The 25925-nt window shown below is 37.8% G+C and overlaps 2 protein-coding genes across 8 annotated transcripts; both read left to right on the top strand.

Moving 5' to 3' along the window:
* Nucleotides 1-660: 660 nt before the first annotated feature.
* Nucleotides 661-6832, top strand: LOC113415707 (oocyte-specific histone RNA stem-loop-binding protein 2-like). The gene is made up of 6 exons (XM_087955057.1): nucleotides 661-838; nucleotides 4019-4111; nucleotides 4194-4298; nucleotides 4543-4678; nucleotides 6171-6272; nucleotides 6539-6832. The coding sequence occupies exons 1-6, from the start codon at nucleotides 720-722 to the stop codon at nucleotides 6689-6691; spliced, it is 708 nt and encodes a 235-aa protein (XP_087811183.1). The 5' UTR covers nucleotides 661-719; the 3' UTR covers nucleotides 6692-6832.
* Nucleotides 6833-8261: 1429 nt separating this feature from the next.
* On the top strand, nucleotides 8262-25646 carry FAM53C (family with sequence similarity 53 member C). Of its 7 annotated transcripts, none has more exons than XM_087955054.1 (7): nucleotides 8313-8619; nucleotides 10431-10543; nucleotides 14665-14892; nucleotides 17693-17859; nucleotides 18739-18796; nucleotides 21855-22582; nucleotides 25196-25646. In XM_087955054.1, exons 4-7 carry the CDS (start codon nucleotides 17830-17832, stop codon nucleotides 25466-25468), a joined length of 1089 nt encoding a protein of 362 aa, XP_087811180.1. In that variant the 5' UTR covers nucleotides 8313-8619; nucleotides 10431-10543; nucleotides 14665-14892; nucleotides 17693-17829; the 3' UTR covers nucleotides 25469-25646. The 7 variants fall into 7 exon arrangements, with proteins under 7 accessions (XP_026529130.1, XP_087811181.1, XP_087811180.1 ...); XM_087955053.1 differs by having other exon boundaries at nucleotides 8475-8619; nucleotides 17525-17859; XM_026673345.2 differs by lacking the exon at nucleotides 10431-10543 and having other exon boundaries at nucleotides 8262-8359; nucleotides 17525-17859.
* Nucleotides 25647-25925: the final 279 nt, after the last annotated feature.

Below are 25925 nucleotides of genomic sequence, written 5' to 3'. Positions count from 1 at the left end.
CTTTGCATTTTTCAGACGGGATTTTGGATAACCAGCATCACCGGCTGGCTCACAAGCTAAAATACACCGCCTCCAAAACAAACTCAGGTTTATTCCCGCGTTAGCAGTGGGGCAGGAGAAAAAGATCGGCTGCGCCGCGGACAACCCAAGAAACCCCACCCCGATGGTTTCCGACTTGGACGTCCATCAGCCCACAACCCAGCACAGCGTGGCAAAGAACGGCCAAAGGACCTGGGAAGGTGCGGCAATAGCAGCACCTCTGCTGGCCCCTCCCTTCTTGTGAAATCCCTCCCTCCCCCGCCCCAAAATAAGGCGAGCTGAACATTCCACAGCACTTCAGAAATTAAAATTGATCGCCGCTGCGCCACCCAATCCCGATCACCTCTTTCTCTTTAACCGACCAACCCTCGAACTGCTCGAGCGAGAAGAGCCTCCGTCTCGGAGTCAACAGCTTTTTCATTGGCAAACCGACGGTCTTACGTCGACGGTGGCGCGAGCGGCTGATTGGATAGGAGGGCTTGGTAGGCGGGGTTTTCATGCACGTGTGTTATTGTCCGCGCTGTGTTGGTGAGATAGCGCCCGTGTTTCTTACTCTTCGCCCAGCCAATCACCGGACCGAGGGTCCGCCTCCTTTTTTCTTCCTACTCTGCGATAGGCCGGAGGTCTGCAAAAAGCCCCGCCCTCCCTGCTTACCGGAGGGAGATTTAAAGCCGCGTTTAATGCTGGCTATGAAGATTTTTTTGATTTTCTTTTTTTGGAGCGGGGCTTCTCCGGTTCTGGGGCCGATCATGCAATTTCCGAATTCTTTGTCGGACGTCTCGACTGCCGTAACTGGCCGGTAGTTGCCTTTAGATTTCGGGTGTTGGGTGGAGCTTCGTTTTAAACCGCCTTCTCCAGTTTTCTTATCTCCCTGAGTCGGTAAAGTGAGCGGGGTGGCGGCCGCTGAGACGGAGTGCAACCCCTGGCTTCCTAATTGGGGAACGTTACAGGTAGTCCTCAACTTACGACCACAGTTGAGCCCAAATTTTATGTTGCGGAAGTGAGTTTTGCCCCATTTTACGACTTTCCTTGCCACATTTGTTAAAGGAGTTACAGCAGTTCTTAAATTCCTCACTTTGTTAAGTTAGTTGGTTTCCTCATTGACTTTGCTTGTCAGAAAGTTGCAAAAGGGTATTGTATGACTCTGACTGGGACCCTGAAATTGTCCTAAATGTGAGACAGTTGACAAGCATCCAAATATAAAGCATGTGACCATGGGGATGCTGCAGTGGTCATAAGTGTGAAAAACGGTCATAAGTCACTTTTTGGAGTGCCATTTGTAGCTTTGGGTGGTCACTAAATGAACTGTGGTAAGTCGAGGACTAACTGTATACTGTTTCATTAGATTAACTGTTGGAGTTGTGTTAGGTGATTGGGAACACTTGTCCAACAGAGTTTGCCTGTTGTTTTCTTTTTTCTTTTTCTCCTATGACTCCTATGGATCAAGGGCTATGGGCCAATTTGTGAACCTATCCGTCTGAATGGCTAGAATGGGCAGGCATTTTTGAAGATTAAGTTTAGTCCTATATTGCAATGATAATTTTCCTTATCTGTTTTAATTTGCTTGGCCTGTCTGCTGGAAGAATTGCTGCATTTCAGCGAAGAACAATTTTCTGCAGTTGTGTTTGAAAGGAGCTTATAAGTAACAAAAACTGGGAAGAGAAGTTGCATTATTACCATAATAGGAGTCTACTGTTAGGATATTTCTTTGAAGTCTCAAAAAAAAAGCCCAAATCTTTTGGCTCTAGGTAAAACAGTTTATGTAGGCAAACAATTAGGAATGACTTATTCTAAGTGTGAGTGAAAAAACAAATGTTTCTGCTGAATGTTATGATTTCAGTATTTGATGTTTCAGAAGTGTTTGAAAGTTTCTGAAGTTGGATTACTGTGTTGAGCTCAATGTTTCAAAGTCAGTTACTATCTACATAAATCTCAAAGGCCATGCTTTTTCAAATTGTGGAAAATTACACAGATGCTTGCTTGCTAAATCATCTATGAACTAGTCATGTTTTTGATGTTCAATGTAAAGTCAATAAAAAAGTTAAAAGATTAGATATTATTTTATTAGTTTTTAAATTCAGCAGTGTATCTCTGGAGGGATAGTTTAGATGTTTACAAATGGCTTTTTCCCATATACTGTAGCTCCCCATCTTAGCAACATGGATGGACAGAAGTGGAGCACGGGTATGAAGACAATTTGTTACTATATTCCAGAATATGTAATTACTTTGAGGGAAAAGATCTGCTTGCATGATGGACATTGCATTCTTCTGTGGATCAGTTGGAGGAAGTATAGATTGATTCATAATAATATTTCTGTTTTTATGGTGACAGAAGTGAAGATAATTGTTTTGGATGTTTTGGAAAAGCTGTGGAAGGTTTTTCATTTAAATTACAATCTAATAGATTCTTGCCTAAATAGAAGGTGTGGTTCAAAATGAATTGTGGATTTTCATCCAGTAGATGAGCCCCTACATTAATATTTTTAATTCTCTAGTCAGAGTTGCCACATGCAGCAGTGACATTTTTGAGTGACGAATTACATAGCAGATCATGGCACTTTTAATATTTAGCCATTTCTACACAAAATTATTTGTGTTGAGTGCTTTTATGCCACTTCAATTGTGCTTTTTTTAAGACCATGAGAAGTCTGTAGGTAGAATATTCATTTAAGTATTTCCCCCCGCTGTTCATTCACTGTATTGAACATAATGTTTTTCCACTACATTTTGAAGTCAGTAGCCCAGTAAAGACCACTGGACTATGCTGTAAACTAGATTCACTGTGTTAAATAAAAAGTCTAAGCCTACTTGAGTATTCCAAGTGTGACGTATAGACAAAAAAAGCATGGGATAACAAAAGAAATAATACAATCCTCAACTTACGACCACAATTAAACCCAAATTTTCCATTGCTGAGCAAGAGAGTTATTAAATGAATTTTGTCCCATGTGAATCTCGATCCCCTGTTGATTTTGCTTGTCAGGTCGTAAAAGGGGATCACATGACCCCAAGACACAGCAACAGTCATAAATATATGTCTGTTGCCAAGCATCTGAATTTTGATCACATGACCACAGGGATGCTGCAATGATTGTCTGAAAAACTGTCATAACTCATTTTTTTCATGCCATTGTAACTTTGAAGGGTCACCAAATGAACTGTTAAGTTGAGAACTATCTATATATTAGAATCTGTTCTTGAGAAAGCCACAACTTTGCGTAGAACCTGCTTTTTTCCTTCCTCAAGCAGGTGTGTGTCTGCAGACATCTTTCTTGAATCCTCTAAACTTTCTTTTCTAAGGACTACTTTTCCAAAAATCCTTTAATGAAAAGGATCTAGAGACTGATATGCAGCAAAGAAGTCTCTGAATCAAAACATTAGTAGTAAGAAGGCCTCTAGACTTGATATGTAGTCGTGGAGGCTAAAAAGATAAATAAATGCAGCCCAGTGCTTTATTTGGGAGGGCATACATGTCTCCCCCAAGATAAGTTGGGGACAAAGCTAAGGAGCAGGTGAGAACAACCTCACCAGTTTACCCTTTAGTAAATATATTATTTTTACTGGCCATGAACCTCATAGATGCTATTTAATGATGGTTATCAACACTGTATGCTCAGAATTCCTACCAGTGTCTCAGAAAGAAATGAGCCCTGGTTTTAAATGATCTGAAATTAGAAAACATTTAATTCCAATGATCAGTTTTTACTGTTGATAATTTTTTTAAAGGCTTGATGCTTCAGTTGTTTTTCCAGAGAAAAAGATTATATATTGAGAGAGCTTTTACCATGAACAACTACTTTATCTCTAATGTGTAGAAATCATTTTGTTACATTTTTACCACATTCTGTAAAAGTCTCACTTCATTTCTTTTACTCTGTGAATATTTGAAGAATAGTGACTTCTCAAATGGAAAGTTAAGATGCAAATGCATTGTGTCTCCATGTTCAGTATTCAAACTTTTTTTTTTCTTCAAATAGGTCATTTCAGGTTTTCTCACCTGGAGTGAAAATGGTGAGTGTGGGGGTAGGTACAAGGTCAGATTGGGCGAGAAAATCCTGTCCAGGTTCTGGGTAAGTTTCATAATAGGTATTTCTATAGTTTATTAAGTAATTGATATGTTTCTCTCTCTAGCATTTTTCCTTCCATTTGTAGAACTTATATAGAGACAGATGAGGCTGTCTTACGAAGAAGACAAAAGCAGATAGATTATGGGAAAAATACCATTGGTTACCAGCACTTTGTCCAACAGGTTCCCAGGTAAGCAGTAACTGTTATTTCTCTCTTGGTTTTTATTAGACCTCTACATATAGCAGAAGCTTGGGTGGGCTCCTACTTGTGGTCATCACTAGCAGTTCTCCTCAAAGTCCTATAATTTGGGCTGCTCATTTTAGAATCTGGTCTTGAGATAAAGACCCTTAAAAGACTTGCTTTAACAATTCTCTCTGTGCTCATTTTTTGGGAGGCCTAGAGGTGCCTTTTCATTTCTCATGCTTCCTTCTAGGATGGCTCGCCAATCAGGTATTCATCCATGTACTCCAAATAAATATAAAAAGTACAGTCGTCGCTCGTGGGACATGCAGATTAAGCTTTGGCGAAGGGCACTTCATGATTGGGATCCACCTGGACATGAGAGGGAAGTATTTCTAATAATAAAAATGCTTCTCAACAAATCTGAGTGATTCACAATAATCAAATAAAACAACAAAAACAAAAATTACAATTAAAGCAATTAAAGCCAAAAGATGGCAAATGCATTGAAGCAAAGACCTGGATGAGTGTTTCAGGCTCTTCTAAACAACATCAGAGTGCGGTCCCTCCAGATCTTGGGAACCTTGTTCTAGGGGGCATCTTAATTGAATTGGTGAAGCAGATGCTATGGCAGTCCCTCAAGTAACCAGCTCTACGACTTTTAAATATATGTAACAACCAGCATCTTGAATCAAACCCAGTTGCAAACTGGCAAATAGTGCAGCTTGCAGAGTAGAGATGTTATATGGGCATATAGAGGCATGCTTCATTCTGGACCAATTAGAGCTTTTGAGTGGTTTTCAAGAGCAGCCTCATGTAGAGCGTGTTGCTGAAGTCAAATCACAAGGTGACATGAGTATAAATGACTGTCTGAAGGGGCCCCCAATTTAGGAAACTGTGTAAGGGGTACGTACACCAGTTGGAGTTGTGCAAAATTCTTCCAGGCCACAGCTAACACTTGTTCATCAAGTAGGAGCTGTGAGTCCAGGAAGACCCTCAAATTTCTAATTTTGCTTATTTAGTTTGAGCAGAAATGTTTAAAAGTAAATTAAGACACACCCAACCATATACTTCTCCAGTCAGATATTTAGCTATCAGAAACTTATTAATAAAATCCATCATTTGGCAGGTTTACTTTTAATTATAATTCTGTATTGTTAATAGCCACCTTTATTGTGCAATATTTACTGCCAGCAGCCTGGTGACCCACTTACAAAGTAATGCTCCCACACTATTTAGGAATTGCAGGCCTAATCTTCAGTCCATATGCTCTCTCCTTGGTGTTCCTTATCACCATGGAGACAGAGTTAATTGTCAACAGAGTTGTCATGCTCTTCAGTGAGACAAATGGTTCTGGTGCCCATTAAAGGCTGGGAGTATTTTGCACTATGTTAAGGTAGAAAATGAGAAGGATCATATATATGAGAAAAGAAGAAGTGAGTAAAATACCATTTTATATTTTCATTCCATTAATTTCCATGGGTTGCCTATATATTGGCTATGATTCTGTGGCAGAAGGTGGAAGCATTTCGGCTGACATCTTCAACTACTCCTATTACATTTTTCCAATGGGTTTTTATTTACATTCTAAGACAGGAGTATGGAACTTTTTGTGGGTTGAAGATTGAATTAGCTTAAAATGTTTTGAAGGGTCACATAGCAGTTGGCAAGGCCACAGTCCAAAGTGATTGGGTCGCCCTCTTTGCTCTCTAGGCTCTAAATGAGTTGTCAGCAAAAACCTAGACAGCTCTTTCTGGAGATCTAAACCGACTGTTAAGACAGACAACTGCAGATTGCTTTTTCTCAGTTTAGGCTCTAAAGCTATTTAATGCATTTGCTGCCTGGCTTAGTATGAACAACCTGCTCTGTTTTGCAAGGCAGGAGTTGGTGACCAAAATGGATCTTTTGTCTAATCTCCCAAACGACTGGTTTGAGGCTCGGTCTATTCAGGAAAATATTTGCAAAGAAGTCCTAGGAGAAGAGGTATTGGGATTTTGTTTAATTATATTCTATATGGCCTTATTTTGGAATAGTTAAATGACAAAAGGATTTGACAATGTGTGAACAAAATCATAACCTGTATTTAATGCTAAGCAGAGTTGAGCATTCTATATCTTTATGTGACATAAGATTTTAAGTATGGGATTAGTGTTATGGACATACACAAAACCTTCCTTTTTTAAAATGACATCTTCAGACCAGTCACTAACTTAGACAACTTATTTCATGTTATTGTTCTGCTCCCATAGATTTCTGGATTGTCGTCATCTGGCCATTTTTATCCGCTGTTTCAGGATACATTCTCCAACAGGGAACATTTCACGGAAGATACTGAAGACTGTCCATTTGATTCCTGGCTCTCGTTTTGTTCTCATGGGATCCCAATGCAGTCAATGATTTAAGAGAAAGAGCTAATTTCAAGGGGTTTTTGCCACTGTGGTCCACCTGTATTGTCACTCAGTTTGCTACAAAATCCATAATTTTGTAACAAGAGGAACTTCCATTTCTATATTTGATAGTTTTCTATATAATCATTATTTAGCTACAACACAAAGCATTTCCTATTGACTCTCCACTATTTATATTCCTATTATAAGTGTACAGTATAAAGCAATTGATTGCTACTAAACTAAAGCATTATGGCTTGTTGGTTGCAGTAAAGAAATTGAGAATCAAAATTCTGAACCATGTACAGGTAATTAAATTGCTCGGAGCTCATGTTCTGTCACTAGGTTTGTTACTGGTTAATTCCTGTCTGCTTCACACATGCTCTGTGGTTGGATAAAATAACATGTTTTGTATTTGATTCCTAATTGACATTCTTTATTTGCTTGAATATGAATGTTACACTTGTATGGTGATGCATAGCAAAAAGTGTTAGGTTCATTATAAGAGTTAAGGGGTACAATTTGCATCTTTCCTTTTGGGTAAAAATGCTTTATTCCATTGCTGTTAAATCCGAATAAATGTGCCCTATGTAGGAATATTCAGAAAGCTTGTCTTATAGAAACTCTAGTGGACAGCAACAAACAACAGAATCATTGAAATATCTTTGCTTGTAGTATTGAATTTCATTTGCTTATTTAAAATGGCTTTAAGGGGGGGAAAAGAGGCACCTGGTCTTATACCATGTTTGTGGTTCACACAATGTACTGAGCAGAATCTCTTATTTTTGAATGAACTAGTGACCTGTGCATGCAAGTTAAAGTGTAATAAGTGGGTTCGAATAACACTAACCAAAATCACATTATTACAGTAGCAGTGAATACAGCCACTTTGTCAATCTTTAGACATGATGACAGTGTCAAGTTGTAATTCTAGAACTATATTCATATGATACATAGAACTAGAAATTAGCTCACCACATTTTAGCTGTGTAGATCTGCAAACTCAGCCCATGTGTTTAGTAGGTGGGTAGTAGAACACATTGATTGGGTTATGTTAACCACAAGTAAGCATGTGCTAATACAAGTTATGTACTCTTCTGAAAGTAAATATTTGCTTTATTGAAACTTAACCAATGTTGGAGTACATTATAATTATTCATTACACTCCTACAATCTGTCATACTTTGTTCCAATCATGGTAATAGTTGTTTATGTGTTTTATAAGTAGACTTAGAGATACTTTTTTTCTTTAATGGAAGGGACAACATTCAAGAGTAATAGTGGTTGTTGTGCAATTTCAGATAGGAATTAGATGTCTGGTAGAAAGCAAAGTACTCTCAACATGCTCATCAAGCTGTATTTTAGATATACAGTAATTTTAGCATAAAATATGAATTCGGAAATGTTATGCGTTTAATAAAACTGAGCAATCTCAGAATTTCAACCATGCCTGTGGCTCGGAAGAAATCCGAAGAACGAATTGCACCCCGTCATCCAAAGGTTGTCCATCCTAGTAAAACAAAAAAACAAAAACCCACCACATTGTACTACGTATCCCGTCATACTTTGCTACGTGGTATGGTCCATGGGGGGGGGTGTACTTGTGGGGCCGTGAGTCCGCCTCGTAAAAGATGAAATCTTTTCATAGCCGGAGGGAGGCGTGTGTTATCTCCGGACGGATGCGTGAGTCTTCTTTCTGAAACTGCCTTCTCGATTGCCCGAGAGATTTGACCCCCCCTTCCGCCCCCCCCCCCACTGTTGTGTGGTTGGTTCGGCCCAAGCAGGTCGATCCACTCCTGACGGAAAGGGGAGCGGAGGCTCCTGGCGGGGGGCTGGGAGCCCGGGCCGCCGGGTGGGGGCGGCAGCTGGAAGACGAAGAGGGCCGGCCGGCAGCGGTTGCCAGTGCCTGCGAGTCCAGGAGGCAATCTCCCTTCAATTAGATGGTTGGTTCCAGCGGTGTTTAGAATAGGGAGTGGGGGGCGCATGAGACTATTGGGGCGCACTACTTCTCTGGCTGAGCCGCCGCGAGGTGTTGGAGCTGCCGCCCCCTCCAGCAGGCGTGAGGGGGGGGAGGAGGAGGGATCGGGTGTTCGGTACGTGCCGAAGGGGCTGCAGAGCCTGAATGGGTAATGTGGGGAGAAGAGGCGTGGGGGGGGGAGAGAGAGAGAGACTCTGGGCGTGAAGGGGGTAAAAGCAGCAGGCTAAGGTGGGATGGTCTTTGTGAGAGATGGGGGCTTGTGGACATGTTGTCATAAAAAAGGAAGTCGGGGTGGTTTTGTTTTTGTGCGGGAGGGGTGGGTGTTGATGGAGAGGGGAGAGGCAAGGTGGGGATTTCGGGCAAGGAGGTGGCTGTTGTCGCTAAGTGGGTGAATCTGTATGGGAATTTGGGGTGGAATGGAGGGCCTCGGTGGAGAAGTGGGGAGGAGGTGATTGGCTCCTTCAGAAGAGGGTGGAACAGGGCCTGCTTTGTTAAGAGACTGCGTCCCCTGTGGATGCATTTCTAAAACTAGGTTGATGGGACCCATTCTTAAAAGCAGTCGAATCACACTGCTTGCGATACAGTCTTGGCGTGGAGTCTTACTAGCATGTGTGTGTGTGTGTTGTAGCAGGGAACCCTGAGGTTGCTTAAGGCCTACCTCTTGATTTGTGCTTACTAAGTAGGTAATTATGTAATTGAAAGAACTGAATGAAATCAAATTACAGAGGCCGGGATGAGAAACCAACTGCAAAAGAAAATACTTTCTTTTAAGGGGGTTGGCATGCTCGGCTTTAATGTTAAAAAGGCATCAAGGAAAATGGCTTCATTTATCTGGAGCCTTTAAAGGCCCATGACCTGAAGCTATTAAAATAAGGAGGAGTACAGGAAGATGCAGTGTATAATTGCAGAACAGGAAATGAAGCAAAAGAATAATTTTGGCTAACAGTCCTGGAGAATAATCAGGAGGTGCTTTCCAGATAATACAAGATTTAAATTCTGCTTCTTGTTCCACGCTTCTTTTACATTATTTACTTGAGATCTGTGGAAGATTATTGTACATGTTTTAGCTGATTCTCACAATAGTCCTAGTAGTTAATGTGGAAAGATACTGACTTATTCAAGGCCACCCAGTAGGCTCCCTGACTGAGCAGAGGTCTGAACTTCTTTCAGATGCAAATCTAGTATACTCTATTAACTGCTAAATGAATCAGGATTACAATTCTTGATTAAATTTAAAATAGAGCTAATGTAAATTGTCTCGATTGGCATCTAAGACACATTTAACCCAGAAAAAGTTGAGAAAATTTTATAAACACCTATGTATGTGGTAAGTGTAATGTTGATTTTAATGGTTATTTTAGTTAAGTGAAATGGAAAATGTAGGAATGTAGAGGAACGTTTCATTAACTTAAATGGATTTGCCCCAAAGTAAGCCTGGTTTTGCATAACTTGCTAGGATAAAATAAAGTGTGTGACTCTTTTTGCATTGTGCAAACCCAGCCAGTACTGTGTGTTTAATTTATTGGCTAGTGTGCTCTATATCCCAGAGAGCTGGGTTAATTATGGGCTTGCATGTTGTGTGAACAAAGCCTCTACAAAGCCTTTAATTTGTAATAGTAACTGAACTGTTGTAGGTATCTCTTTAAAATGTAAGATAAAAAGGTTTTTTTAGATAGCCCTCTTAATTCTTAATGAGTCTAATTTTTGAATATGCATTTTTATTGTTTCTACTTATTTAGCACCACTAACATATTCTACCTCTCTGAATTTCAAAAGCAAATATAAAAAAGGGGGTAGGTGTCCACCCTAAAAGACCTTAACATTTAAAGCAAGCAATGAAGAAGAGAATAAAACCGGGCGGTAAGAAGAGGAGGATGGAGAGACTGAATGTGAGCAAATCTACTTAAATTAGTAGGAGATTTCTAATAAAAGCCCTTTCTCCTTTGTACAGTATTTTTTTCTTTAGAATTCTATTTTTCTCTATCATTGCAATATTTAATCATTATTTACTTCAAAGGATAAGACTAGTAAATCTATGGAGCCCCTATCCCCCATGATAGCAAAAAGTTTTTTGTATCACTTTTATTATTAATATTTGAGCAGAAAGGATATAATGGAAGTTAAAGATACTAAAAATAATTAAGAAATGAAACAAAAAATAAAAGTATGGTTTTTTAAAAAAATAATTAGATCTTTCCTGTTTTTTTCTAATTTCTTTAAGATAGATGTTAGGCTGCCAACTATTTTAATCTGAAATAGTCACTTGTGATTGAATGATGAGTGAGTTATATTAATCCTTGGATAGTCATAATTGACTGAGTTTCTAAAATTAACCTATAAACCTATTTTGTTTTGACTTCAACTACAGTGTAAACCTAGCCATTATGATTTGTGAATTGTAATTTATAGCTTAGCACAAATAACTGTGGCTTAATCAACATATTATTCTTAAAGATGTTAGGACAGCATGATTTGTGAACTACCAGTAGATTACTCCATATATTGACAAAAATACTATTCTTCCTCAAAAGTAAGGTTTATTGAAATCAGCAAGTATGCTGATATCTATTGGATTGTACTACAAAGACTAGATTGGTTTCAATGAAAACCTGTTGCTATGTACTTAGACATAAGACACATTTAGCCAGTGTTATTTATAGGTAAAATGTGCATAGGATTTGAACTTTGTAATATTCAAAGTATTGTATAAACATTAATATGCTTTTCCTAAGAATGAATGAAACAAATAACTTGTTTCCTGCTACAGTTTAAAAATTGTTTTGCATATATATATATATATATATATATATATATATATATATATATATATATATATATATATATATATATATATATGTTTCTTAAGTTTTCGGTATTACATGTATGGTGTTATATCGCAGTTCTTTAGTTGGCGCAGCATGCCATCATCATACAGAAGCCTGATGATGGCAGATAATCTGGCGTGCACTTAAAAGAACTACAATACGGGAAACCACAACCATATATATATATATATATATATATATATATATATATATATATATATATATATATATATATATATATATATATATATATATATATATATTTCTATGTTGATAAACAAATATTACTGTTAATTTTCATTAACTTGTACAAAACAAAATGGTAAATTAGCAAGGAATTCCAAAAGCAAGTAAAGTATAATGAAAATTGAAGTAAATAATTTAATAAAATACAATATGAGAGATTAGTTAAACAAATGAAGAAAGGAATCTCAAACGGGGATAAAGGTGACAATGTTAAATAGTGACTGTAATTTATAATGCAATTTATTGAATGCTGAGCAATGCTGATAAGAAACAAGTCATGTGGACTATGAGACTGTTCATATTTTTGCATACAGTAATTAGTTTGGTTTCCTTATCATGAAGCATTGTATGCTTTGACATAATACATTTAAGAAGCTATTTATTTATTCATTGGATTATGTGGGTATCCATATAAAGTAACTCTGGACCGCTAACTATATTTATAGGAAATATGGTGGGGGCAGGAGGTCTGAGACCTTAAGGGTGGAGTGCTAAGAGCAAGGGCATATTACTACTGTGATAGTAGAGGAAGGGTATGCCTTGAGCAGGATGTTTTAGCAATAGCAATAGCACTTAGACTTATATGCCACTTCACGTTGCTTTACAGCCCTCTCTAAATGGTTTATAGAGTCAGCATATTGCCCCCCAACAATCTGGGTCCTCATTTTACCGACTTCGGAAGGATGGAAGGTTAAGTCAACCTTGAGCTAGTGAGAATTGAACTGCTGGCAGCTGGCAGTCAGCAGAAGTAGCCCGCAGTACTGCATTCTAACCACTGCGGCACCACGGCTCATTTTAGGAGAACATGAATTTTTCTACTCAATTACCTCTTCTACGGATATGGAAGACCAGATTACTTAACAACCTGGTCTAAGACTGCTGTTTGCGAATATCAGAAGCCTATATAATAAAACCACATTCCATATTAAGAGGTAGATGAATGTTTAGATTTGGCGTGATAATGATTCTGATTGGGCAAAGAAGGGTATGTAGTTCTATCTAAGATTTGCCCTCACTTTGAGTGCTTTTGTAACTATGAGTTCAAGGTTCAGGGGGTTGATGGTGGTGATGATCCTACAAGAGATCTTGTTTGTCACCAAATACCCCGCCTCACAAATTGAAGTTGTCTTGTGGGGGCAAATTAGGTATACTGCTGGCATATTGTCCTCCCTCCTAAAATTAAAAGACTGGTATTCAATTGTTCCGCACTGGAGGAGCTGGTGGACTCTATAGTTTCCATGCTCTGGACATGTGATTTGGATGGGATCAGGAATTCATAGCTTCTGTTGCAACCATAGGCTTGTCTCAGACTCTTTTGGCCTGACTCATGTGGAAGAAGCCTTTACCTCAGGATAGATAAAGTATGAGCTAGAAACTAGAAGATACAGCGATCAATCCTTTACCTTGGTTAGATTCCTGTTTTGGAGACTGAGAGAGTATCCTTGAAGGAGCAAATCGTGGGGTTCTCCTGGACCTATGGTTCTTGGTTGATCAACAAGTAGAAATTATATTTTGGTCACTCACAGCTGGTATTCCAGTTTGCAGCCTTTTTGGGAGCACAAAAATTGGTTACAGTAACTCCTGCCCTTAGCACCTCAAGTGTAGTCTATTGCTCTGGAAAACTACTTGGAAGCTGCTCACTTGCTGATCTGCTCACTTGCTAACATATCAGAGTTGTTTTAGCATGGGATATTTATTTTGCAGGCTTGGCTTTGATTGCCACTAGGTTTCTGGATATAGTTTAATGTTTTGGTATTAAGCTTTAAAGTCTCGTGGATTTTGCCCCCTATATCTTAAGGAATGTCTCCTCCAAATAGAACCTGCTTTTATTTAAGCTGAGAGAGGATGGTTTGGATCCCTTTCTTCATTAGGAGTGAGGGGGTGGGAGCCTGGAGACAGGTCTTCTTATTGTCTGCCCCATTACAAGACAGTTAGCTTGTCCTCAGAAGACCTGACCACCCCCGCAATATCTATTTTGAGGAAGACGGTAAAGAGAATTTTATTTCAGTGAGCATTGGAAGAGTAGCTAATGATCATTTGAATGCCTTATTTTTGAGAGTTGGTTTTTACCATATTTATTTTTAATTTCCATTCCGTGTTCACTGCTTTTAACCAGAACTCTTTATAATATTTTGAATTTTATGGAGTTAGCACTTGTTTTAATTATTTTCATTCACTGTACCTGGTTCATTAGGGGCGAGATCTAAATACTGAAGAAAATATAATCTAGTTTCTTAGATTTGTATCACAAAATAAGCATTGAAACTTTGGAGGAGAGTCTGTTGAAACATTAAAAAAATGAAATTAAAAATGAAAATGATGGGTGATTTTAGACAGGCAGGCGGTTCAAATTCCCAGATAGCAAGAAACTCGTTGATGACTGTGTCAATCACTTCTACCGGTATCTACAGCATTTGAATATTTAGTGGGACTATGTGATATGTGTAAGTGAGTGTTAGCTTATATGGGATTTTAAACTGTGTTTTTTTAAGTGTTTAAGACTTTTCCTTTGAATGATAAATTATGGTATTGTAAGTTTTCAGGAATCACAGTCAAAAGATTTTGAGTTTCTGCAAAAAAGTATTTAAGTAGCCTCATTCATCATTGAAGTTTTGGTACAAGATGTTGAGTCCTGCTTAAGAGGATAAGAGAATCATGGATGCTTCTGCTGACTGTTAGTTTATGCCCTGGGACTTCTTTGGGACAGAATACACATATACAGAACACACACACACACACACACACACACACACACACATTTTTTAGTAAAAAGAAAGAAATACTATTTTGCAATCTGATTTGCTTGTCAGACTTTGCTTTCTCCCTGCGTATTGCAGCTAGGGATTAATACAAGGAAAAAAATAATGTGCACATTCAGGTTTTAAGGAACAGATCAGAATTGAACAAATAGGATGCATTAATATGTCTGTTTCCTGCAGGGATCAGGAGCATGACATGGAATTTGGCTAGATGGTGAATGAGCAGATATAGTAACTGATGATGATTAAATACAGCTGGACTTGCTGAGGAAGGCAGAAGACTGGCAAGTGCTGGAGTCTCAAGAAAATGCCAGGCGTTCCTAAGAAGCCATGATCACACTGATAACTGAGCAGCTACAAAAGCAGAGCTTGGAAAAATTGAAATGCATATCATTCAGCATCAACCTGGTATGATTTTTCTCATATATATATATATAAGTTAACAAACCAGCTTTAGAATATAAGTTTGCAGTTCAAATAGATATTTTTATTTATCAGTCTAGGCGTCATGGTTTCATTTAGCAATATTTAACACACATGTATTTTATTGCTGTATTTTCCTTTTGCCTATTTTACCCTGGACTTATATCCTGTATTTTATTTTAATTTTATATTTTTAATATGGTCATAAGACTAACCAATAAACCATCCACTTAGCAATCGCTTTGCTTTAACAACCAAGTTGCTGTCTCCGCTGTAGTTGCTAAATAAGGACTACCTGTAAGAACCAGTAGTATGCTAGATTCTGTAGAGGCAGAATGGGGTTTATTATATAACTTACATCTTCTTTGAAACTTTAGTTTTGTTTGTCAGGTAATCTGTGCTTCACTTCTGTAGCTTGAAAAAGCTAAAATAACTTCAGAAACTGCCAGTATCTTTGCAGTAGATATTTTTAAAGAGGCCATTATTCAGAGAGAGCAGGTATCAGTGACTGTGAAATTTTTCATGCTTACTTTATCCAACACCTCGTCAGGAGATACAGAACATTTTTAAAAGTAAATATGTGAAAGGATGGGTGAGAACCTGTAACCTGTATGCCTAAGTGTTTTTTTTTAAATACATATAAAGCTGAGATGGGCAACAGGTAGCTCAAAAAAAGAGTAATTAGCAACCTGTCATTCAACAACAGGGTATTTTCTTGCTGAAATAATTAAACTGAGTAGACCTGAAGCAGTTTTTGATCTTCTAGACACTTGCTTAGGCTATTTTACTTTTGAGATTATGGAATAACTAGTTTTTAATATTAAAAAATCAATAGAAACATCATTAGGCACTTCCCTGCTCCACCCACCCCATATATTTGTATATTTATCAAACTACTAATGTCTGTTGGGATTAAATTTCATAGTGGTGGGTAATAGATTATCTTCCTCTAGAAAAATATCATTGGTAGCCTGTTTAAGAACAGAAAGGCTATTTTATGTGTAGACATGATTAAGGTGTGGAATTTAATGCTGCACGATGATACCTACTACATAAATTATATGCTATAGGTAGCTGTAGTCACCAAAAAATGGAAGAATTTTGCTAAAATACTCTACTTACATTTTTTTTTTTACTTCTGGCTGGCCACTACTAAAATAAGTTCTGAAACACAAGTTTCTCTGCTTTGATTTAGCATAACAATTATATTGCATTTATGGGGAAAGCAGGCTGAATTTTATTAAATAGTAAGGATAAGAGATATTCTGTGAACTGGTAACAGAGTTCTTAAAATTATGGAGTTTGCAGAAGGAAAATTTCAGATAAGTATAAATTTGTTTATTTGGATCACATAATAAGCCTGTCATAAGTATTAGGAGTTTAGTTTGTTGCAACATCTTGTGTTATTATATTCTCTTCTCACAACATTAAGATGACATGATAGAATAAATTAGAAAAATTAGAAAAATGTGTGTTTATTTCAGGCCTTTCTCACCACCTGGTTTGTTTGCTGTTACCAGTATTGCCATCACCTTCTGATGGTGCTACTTGCTTGTTCCTATCTTACAATATTCTGTTGCTTGAAAGAATAAATACCAAGTGTATTGCTTCCATAGGATGACCGTTAAGCAAATATTTTGGTATAATAACTGCACATGTACATTGACAAGAATTGATGCCAGAACCATTCCTTGCTAAATGTCTTAGGCTTCTAAATGCAGCCTTTATGGCAGAAGTATAGAAACTCAATTTATATGAAATTGCTTGTTTTCTAAGAGTTATTATTCATAAAATATATATGGTCACTGATATTAAACAACTCTGGACACATCACAGTGCAAAACAATAAAACAGTATGAATGGAAATGCAAAAAAGCAGTGAAATATAACATGCAGAATATGAAAGTCAAGGTATCTCACACCTAATCCTCAGTATCAAATTCACTAACATCAAGCTTCATTAACAACTTAGCCCTAATGCTTATATGAGAAAAAAACTAGTTTTATTACAGCTTTCCTTAAGGCCAATGAGGTCAGTACCATCCTTACTTCTAAGGGGAAGTTGTTCCACTGTACAGACATGGCAACAGAAAAGAATGTCCCTTTTGTCTGCCTAATGAATCTATTTCACTAAAGGGATCCAGTGCATGCTTGCCCTGCCAGATCTGGTGAGATGGGCACAAATGAATGGAAACAGGCAGCTCGCATGTGGTCTGGCCTTGTGCCATGTAGAGCTTTAAAGGTGATAGCCCGCACTTTGAATTGCACCTGGAAGAATCCTGGGAACACTAATACAGCTCACACATCTGAAGTGTTACATGGGCAAACTTTGGTACACACAATAGTATGCATGCTGGTATATTATAGATCAGCTGAAACTCATGTACAGCATGTTGCAACAAGACAGAGGATGCTAAAGCATGAGTACCTGTGAGCAGAGCCACTCTAGCAACAGTGCAACTGGAGGATAAGATGAACCAGGGTAAAGACAGTCCTGTTCTCCCACCAATTTTAAGCTTGTGTAAATGTCGTCTTATCTTAATTTCCAGTCATCCTAATTATTTAATGTAAAGCATTTCTAGGTCTGTACTTTTCCCATGTTTTTTTTTCTTAATAGGGGCAGAAACAGCTGTACAAAGAAATTCCCTCCACAGACTATCCTTGTAACCTAAGGAGAGCTGAGCTGACTTGAAAAACCAAGGATAATATGCTCCTATATCAAAACATAAATTAAAAGGGAGTGATTCAGTGGAATATGAAGCATGTGCTTCCTGATTCTTTTTAGGTCTGGAGTCCATGGTGAACGTGCCTGGAAATTAATACATTATAGCAGCACAAAGTCCCTGCAGGTGCAGCCAGGAATAGAACTTATCTTTTCCATCCAGAAGTTTGAACACTGAGGTGTAGACTTCCAAGAATGGGATGTGGCCTAATGAAGCTTTTGCAGGAAAGGTACAATCACGTTTGTTCTTGTAATGTTCTTTGAGTAGATGAAGCTATGCGACAGAAAACTAGTGATCTGGAATGGAAAATATACCCCAGTAATGTGGCTATATGTTAGTCTGTCAGCATTTGAAAGCAAACCATTACAGGATGGGGAGGGATAAAGATGCCATAAATGGGCCTTTCCACTAATTTTCTGCTGGACATGAAATTCAGTCGGGCATATTTTGTCATGGTTAAAGATTTTTGAAGATATTAGAATGTAGATAATCTGGTAAGTCATATTTCAGAAAATTATCTTAAAACTGCTCATTTTCTCAATAATAGAGCTTTCATACAGATAAATAATTAACATTATATTGTCATTGATTCAGAGAGCTTTTGAAAAATTGGAAAAAATACAAAAAATAAAAATGGAATCCAACTAAACAAGTACCGTAAATTAATTTCATGGATAAAATGTAAAAGTTTTTTTTTCCACTGGCATTTTCACATTTCCCGTAGGGGTGGGGTAGGGAAGTATCTTTAAAATTTTAATCTAAAATGGGCAAAGCATAAATGGAAAATTTTAAAACTGTCAAATATCATAGTTATTAGTCTAGGGTTGACAGCGTGGTGTAGAAGTCTAGTGATCAAGCTTGAGTAAATCATAGTTTCTGATTGATTATTTTATCCCAACTATCTCAGCTTTCAGTTTATTTGAAATGCTAGAAAGATTCCCTTAGGGTAAAACTTAAATGTTGTATACTTAGAGAGAATGCTGTAAGAATTGGGAAGCGGGCATCATATTTTAATGCTGTTAGAATGGTGGGAATTGCAGAACTAAACCTGTTTATAAAGTGCTGGTCCTTGCTGTGATATGGTGATTTTTTGTGTTTCCCTTCCTAGCCTTTGCCCGATCATGCTAATGTGGCCAGCTGTGGCAGCCCCTTCCAGATAACGCCTGGTAAGAACATCTGGCTGGACTTCCACTCTTTGTGCCTACATCTCTTGTCTTCTTTTTCTTCTTATGTTTTCTACATGAAGCACATAGTTAACAAGATAAACTTACTTTCTGGTCTTCTTGTGTAGGCTATATATTTGAAATACGGTTACCCTTCTTAAATGAACCTTTGGTCAAAATAGCAAATGTTCATTTTTAATCAGTAAGATAAAAGCTGGAATGTTTAAATAGTAACAGTGATTACTCTTTTCAGGCAATCTGTAGAGGAGGAAAATGTTTTAAAAATTTAATAGGTTTTAAATTGTAGGTTTCTTATTTCTGTATGTATGTACTGGAAGTTCTCAATAGTTTCATGTTGCAGTATCCATATTAGCTGCTTCCGATGGTAAATGCATAACTTGAATAAATAGTTCCAATGGTTTTCTTACGTAAGAATTTTAGGATATATAATATAATAAAACTCTTTCTAAAAACTGGCTCTAGCAAAAAAGTAAAAACCTATTGCGATGAATAATTTTAAAGGGACTTTAATAGTCAATAGTATTACAAGCTTAATACATAAATAGAGCAATTTTAGCATGCAGTGTAAGAAACTCAAGGTGAATAAATTAAAGCATATATTCTAACATTTAAAATTAATATGCTACCACTCTTATTACAAATAGAATGTTCGAATAATATTGCTTATAAAGTCATATTTTAAGTTATATATATTACAGGATTCCTAAATGGCCCTTAAAATAAAGCAACCTTTGTTCCTGAAATTGGCTCCTGAATAAAATAGCTTTTATTTTTAAAAGTAAGACTTTAATTTGCTGTATGATTTATTTTTTTATTGTTTAGTCACTAAGACATGCCCAATTCCTTTTGGGCACATTTTATACAAGAGAGAAAGGAAATGCGGTTTCCCAAAATGAATCATTCCTGTAATTGTTCTGAGCATCTTGCGACTATATTATATAGTTATTACCATATATTGCACAGCAATTTGCCTTAAAACACCATTATATTGTAAACATTTGGAATTGGAATAGTTTATATATAAATGTTTTAATGCATTGGCTGAAAATATTGTTTAAAGTAATAAGTGCCATAATGTTTACTTTTCTCATTAGCAAGTTCCTGGATAGTTTGTAAAACATAAAATTTGGCATTAAACCTGTTCATTTACTTATTGTATAGATTATTACTGGCCTGTCAGAATTTGAATCTAACTCAGGGATCTTGTTTCTTCTACAAAATGTTACTTCTCAAATTAAGAAAAACTAAAGGCATACGTCTTTAGAGTTCTATAATATCTATTGCTTATGCTACTATATATTAACTATGATGTTAAAGCTTATTATTTAATATGGCTATCATTCTGTTGGTCTTGCAGATAATGATTCTTCTCCCTTCTGTCTTGTCTAAAATAATAATTTTATGTTTCACAATCTATCTGGTGTTTGCTATCTGGTGTCTGTTCCTTACACTATAGATTAGTTCCCTTAATTGCATGTCCAAACCTAACATAAATATTTTTACTTGTGGGTGGAAGTTTTTGGCTCAAATAATCGATATTGATTTTTAGCTATTTTGAGAAAGCCAAATGTCATATATATAAAAACAGATAACTCTTAAGAGTTTCTTCTCTGTGTTTACTTCATAGCTGCATGTATTTTTAACTTGTACTTCACCCATTTGATGATTTTCACGAGTAATTCTGGCTGTTTTTGCAGTTACACGCAGGGTGTTGGGCAAAGGAATCTTAATAGAATTTAAAAAGTATGTTTTTTGCCTTTCTTTTCTAAAGATATGACTAGGAAGGAAGTAGCAGTATTATAATCCAGTAGTTGCATTAAATGTATTTTTCCATATAGATGGAAGAGAACAATAGAAAACATATCCTCAGGAATGCTAAACATTTGAAAACAGGAAGTTTTTAAATAAACCAAAAGTGTGTTTTACATTGTTCAGTCAGTTCTCTCTCTCTTTAATTTCTCCAGTAGAAATAAATAAAAGTGATAGTGTCTATTCCCCCCCGCCGCCTTTTTAACATCCAACTATAAATGGAATGCAACAATGTTTGTTTATTCATGTCAGAAGCATCACAATTAAAATAAGGCATAAGACATAAAATTTAAAATCTATGATATAAAATACAACATTAAAGTACCGGTATTAAACAGATCCTGCCTAGAAACTAGCAACATTAATTGCATTCTGTCGTGCTGTCATGAGGTCCTCAAGTGTACATTGATCAGGACACAAAGGAAAGGTTAACATATGTGTTGTTGTCTGCATGTCACCACAATTGAAAAAGGGCAAAAGTTATCGGATACTGCCATTTGTTCAAGTATCTCTGGATCTTGTTACACTTGTGCACAGTCTGTTCAGTGTTTTCCATCCTTCCCAGGCCCAGGTTCCAGCTCCCCCGATGAATCCATCCAAGTGTTGGTTCTCTGTAGCTTTTCATAGGTCCTCTCTGCTTTTAAATTCTTTGAAGTCTTCCATTGATCTAAGGAAGCCTTTTCTAGATTTTAAACTCCAATTAGCTGATTTGCAGGCCGTAGAGAAGATGTTGTCTAGACATAGATGATGTAAACCTCTGTCTGTATGCTGCTTCTTCTCTATGAAAATGTGATTTTCTCCAAGAAGCATTATTCTTTCTTTGATTCATAAACATCTCCTTTTCCAGTACAGTAAGAAATAATCACATCCTTAATTCAGAAACCTTTTATTTATCTGCCATTATCATCATTAAGGGACTAGAAAGAACCAGATTGTGAATATTTGTCTGGAGAATTAAGTTAAACATTTTAATGGAGGTAAGGAAGAGTAATTAAATTTAGATCATTTATGAGTTAATGTACTAAGCAGTTCTTTATAGTTGTTGTTAAAATATATATTTAAAATGTTTAAAGGAGTAGGCTGGAAAGTGTTCCAACTTCATGTGAGGAATCCAGTATCTTTTTGTTAAATTGCATGTCATGTTAAATTGCATGTCATAGAATATTTAACTAAGTTGATCTGGATGACAGCTACGCCTCTCAACTTAAATTTCTTATGTTATTCTTTACAGAGGGGACTTCATGGAGGGACCTAGCTCCCTGTCCAAAGATCCATCTCCAAGACAACACAGTTCCTTACCAACAGTCCAGCCTAAGCCTTCCCTTGCCAACTTGCAGCCCAGAAAACAGCCCTCTGAACAATCTTGCATCCCAAGCACTGGCCACCAACTCTTTAGTTTCAGAAAAAGTTTCTGTGCCCCCTACCAAAAGACACTGTCGTTCACTCTCAGTGCCCGAAGACCTTTCCCGCTGGCAAGCTGTCTGGAGACCCCTGGGCTCCAAAGTGTGGACACATATCAAACGTCGGGAGACCAGTGGAGTGGACACTTTAGCAGTACAATCCCAGAACCTGGTTCAGGAAGCCAACAGACTTTGCTTCAATCCAGTCCCCAGTGCCTCTTATCAGTGTGTTCAAGATGGTGCTGTTGGTGGCAGGAGCCCACCGTTTTTCAGTCTGGCTCTGTCTCGAGAATCGCCAGCAAGCGTACCATGGGAGGCTGGAGAGACATTGCAGCCCTACCCTCTGCAACGCCGTTTCTCTCTGTCACCGGTCAGATTCTTGCCATCCCCGCAGAGCTCTACCACTTCCACACCAGAGCTCCTTCGGCACCAGCACAGCCTCCCTCGCAGCCGCTCACAGCCTTGTGACTTGGACACCAGGAAATGTGGTCTCAAGCGGCGCCATGAAGAGGATGTGAGGTGGCATCGGCCCTCACTTGATTTCTACAAGATGAATCAGGTAAGAAAGGAAGCATCATTTGATGTTGATCGAAACCTCCCTGTAAAATCAGTGAAAAGGTGAAGTGAAAAGGGAAGTAAAAAAACCTGAAAAATCACTGAAATAAAATTGGATTGTTCTGGGGAGCAAAACACATTACATTCATCAATTATATGGCACTAAGCAATGCGTTAAAATGAGTACAACCCACTCTGGAAAACATTGGGGGTTATCTACAGGTAGTCCTCGATTTATAACTGTAATTGAGCTTGCAAATACGGTTGCAAGTTTTGCCGATCATTAAGTGGGTCATCACGTGATCAACCCATTTTACAATATTTTTTGCAGTGGTTAAATGAATCCACGGTGGTTAAGCAAACTTATTGTCTACAATGGGTGTTGTTTGCCGGAACCCAGAAGTTAAATGCTGGTTTCCAGGGGGGGAAAAAACACTAACTTGCAGTCACATGACCAATTGCAGACTACATGACTGTAAAATGCAGTCACACGGCTGCAAACGGCCATACATGTGGGCCAATTGCTAAGCCCAAAATGTGACCAAGGGAAGAAGCCGGGCTGTCTTCAAATCTGGATCATAAGTGACTTTTGGGGGCTATCGTAACTTTGGAAGAGTCACTAAGCAACCAGTCGCAAGTTGAGGACTACCTGTATATTGCACCCAACAAAATTCATAAACTTACAACAATTTGTTTTGTGACCATTTGAAGATATTACGGCGCTGAAAAAAGTCACTTGTGATTGGTCCTTGCAGTTATGACTGCTGCAGCATCCCTATAGTCATGTGATCATGATTTGGCCATTTGGCAACCAACACACATTTATAATGGTTGCAACATCCTGTAGTCACTTGCCATCTGCGACCTTCCCAACCAATCACTTGGGAAGCTGACGTGGAAGGTCACAAGTTGCAGTCATGATTGTCAGGGCAAAAAAGATAAAATCGTGTTCCGTCACATGATGCCTCACTTAATGATTGCACCACTAAATTTTAGATAGCTAAATTTTTGGTCTCTATTGTGGTTGCAAATTGAGGACTTTGCTCCATGGATATTTATTAGAAATGGCAGACCAGATCTTATATAACACAGATCCTTCCAAAGAGGAGACTTGCATTGGCAGTTATATTGAAATAATTTTGAGGGGTCCTTAGTGTTCTCTGAGCTTGGTTGTTTACATGCAGATAAACTGGGTAATATCATCAGTGAAATAATCTTGTCTTGATGAATGCTGGGATTTATAATGACCTGTATTAGTAGGATATTAATTTATTGTTAGAAGAGTCAATGGTTATTTGAAACCATTCATGAGTAAGGAGAATTAGAGCCAAATAGCTGAAGACAGTTCACAGTATTCTTCATACTTAGAACAAAGCATTCCACTATAGGTCCTGTTTTTTCTTCTTTTGAATTCACTAGCAAAAAATTACCCAATGATCCTTGATGGAAAAATCCTGATTTTTTTTTCCAGATTAGTCCATAGGTGGGTCCCCTTTTAAACAGTGGTAATTGAACTGGAATTTGTCATGAAGGATGTGGTTGTAAAGTGGAATGTCACAGGACCGTGTTGCTTAGCAACAGAGATCCTGGTAGTCCCTAATTGCTGTTAAGTCAGGATCTCCTCACTACTTTCTGTCAGCTTCCAACAAGCAAAGTAAGTGGGAAGCTGACAAAAAGTTGCAAATCCCAGGTGGTTTGCAAACAGTGGATGGGTGGCTGATGCGGTGCATTCAAGGGCAGGGTGAGTGCTCTGGATCAGGGGTCTCCAACCATGGCAACTTTAAGCCTGGAGGACTTCAACTCTGAGAATTCTGGGAGTTGAAGTCTGTCAGCCTTAAAGTTGCCAAGGTTGGAGATCCCTGCTTTAGATAGAACATAGGTGGCTGTTGCAGCTCAATGTAGGCATGGCAGAACATAGTGTGGGATCGGTGCCCTGGAGGGCACAATACATAAGTGGCTGCTGCAGCTCAGCACAAGTGTGGCTAGGTGCGGATGGGTACTGCAGAATTGGGAGAAAGTAACAGAAGCCATTCCTGCTGGCTTCCCCATTGAGTTTGATTGTGAGAAGTTGACGGGGAAGGTCACAAGTGGTGATCATGTGGGTACTGGGACAAAATGGAACTTCAAGGATTGATCGTAAGTACCACTCATTCATTGCCATTATACCTTTGAACAACTGGTTGTTAGTTTATCTGTAATGCAATCTATAGTCAGAGGTTGGAGAAACCGTAGATAAAATTACTATGATAAAACAATAAAGATAGCTTAGAAGTAGTAGAGATGTCAATAGAACAATTGGTTATATATATCTAGAATGTTTTAGAAAGTACTACTTTGCCATAGACTTGTCAGATTTGGTTTGTTAATGAAAGCAGTTTTTGGACATTCATGTCTGTATCCCAGCCAAGCCGGACACTTAAAATGTCTCTAGTCATAATAGCAGCTTCTTATATAATAATGCAATTTTGATAATGATATTTAATTTCTGGAACTGAGCAATCACTATAGTAAGTCATACTAGTGTTCCAATTCACCTAACCATGTGTATGCCTACAAGTTGACATTAGAACACAAGATAAACGTGTTGAAATACACATTTCTTTATTTTTTTTGACAGAAACCATTTGCAGGGGAAGTCTGTCAGTTAGACAAATCTGAGGAAAGTGGCTATCCATCATGGCTCTTGACTTGCAGCCCACAATCACCCTCAGCTCCTTGCAGTCCCATTAATAATTGTATCCAGGTGCTCAGTGAAAGCGAAGAAGATGATGAAGAAGAAGCAGCAGCAGTACAAGCAGCAAGACAAATAAATTGGAATTTAGCAAGCAAAAGGACACTCTTCCAACCAGACTTCAGTGATCTGGATCTAACTTTGATTGAAGAGAACTAGCATTTTGGATGTCTCCTTGAAAAACTGACTTTGGAGTCAGCAGCAAAGGGGAGGCTGCACTCCTGGATGAGGGTGGGGGAGCGGGGTGGGGGTAGAAGGGAAAGTGGAGGTAGGATAACGGGGTTTTGTCTGCTTGTTTCTTTTGTATTAAAAGAGAAAATAAAAAGAAATTACTAAAGGGAGTCGTATGTCTCTAAGATGGGATGATAAAGCCTGTCAAACATGAGACAGGAAGAAAACCTTGTCAGCAATTTGACAAATTTGCTTTTCTTGGCAAGCTTTTTGGTCTGTCCCAGATCACAACACTCAAAAGAGACCTTTATTTTAAAAAAAGAAAATATGATATATACTTAATAAAGTCCTACATATAAGCATAACAATATAATTGATTGATTTTTTAAAATTAAAAATACAGTGATACAGTAATTTGAAATGTTATAATCCTGTCAAGTGTTTT

This window comes from Notechis scutatus, chromosome 2 (genome assembly GCF_049901735.1).
Source record: "Notechis scutatus isolate UNSWTSFEM ecotype Mainland chromosome 2, rNotScu1.2, whole genome shotgun sequence".
Lineage (NCBI taxonomy): Eukaryota > Metazoa > Chordata > Lepidosauria > Squamata > Elapidae > Notechis > Notechis scutatus.
The sequence above is the reverse complement of the archived record's forward strand: the minus strand, read 5'-3'. Positions and strand labels throughout refer to the sequence as shown.

Bases quoted from the DNA above. Each gene is read 5' to 3' on its own strand.
- LOC113415707 (XM_087955057.1), top strand. From the start codon at position 720: ATGCTGGCTATGAAGATTTTTTTGATTTTCTTTTTTTGGAGCGGGGCT. The intron at 4,299-4,542 runs GTAAGCAGTAAC...GCTTCCTTCTAG, and splicing joins TTTGTCCAACAGGTTCCCAG to GATGGCTCGCCAATCAGGTA. The intron at 4,679-6,170 runs GTATTTCTAATA...TTTGCAAGGCAG, and splicing joins CACCTGGACATGAGAGGGAA to GAGTTGGTGACCAAAATGGA.
- FAM53C (XM_087955056.1), top strand. From the start codon at position 14,815: ATGATCACACTGATAACTGAGCAGCTACAAAAGCAGAGCTTGGAAAAA. The intron at 14,893-18,738 runs GTATGATTTTTC...TTCCCTTCCTAG, and splicing joins TATCATTCAGCATCAACCTG to CCTTTGCCCGATCATGCTAA. The intron at 22,583-25,195 runs GTAAGAAAGGAA...TTTTTTTGACAG, and splicing joins ATTTCTACAAGATGAATCAG to AAACCATTTGCAGGGGAAGT.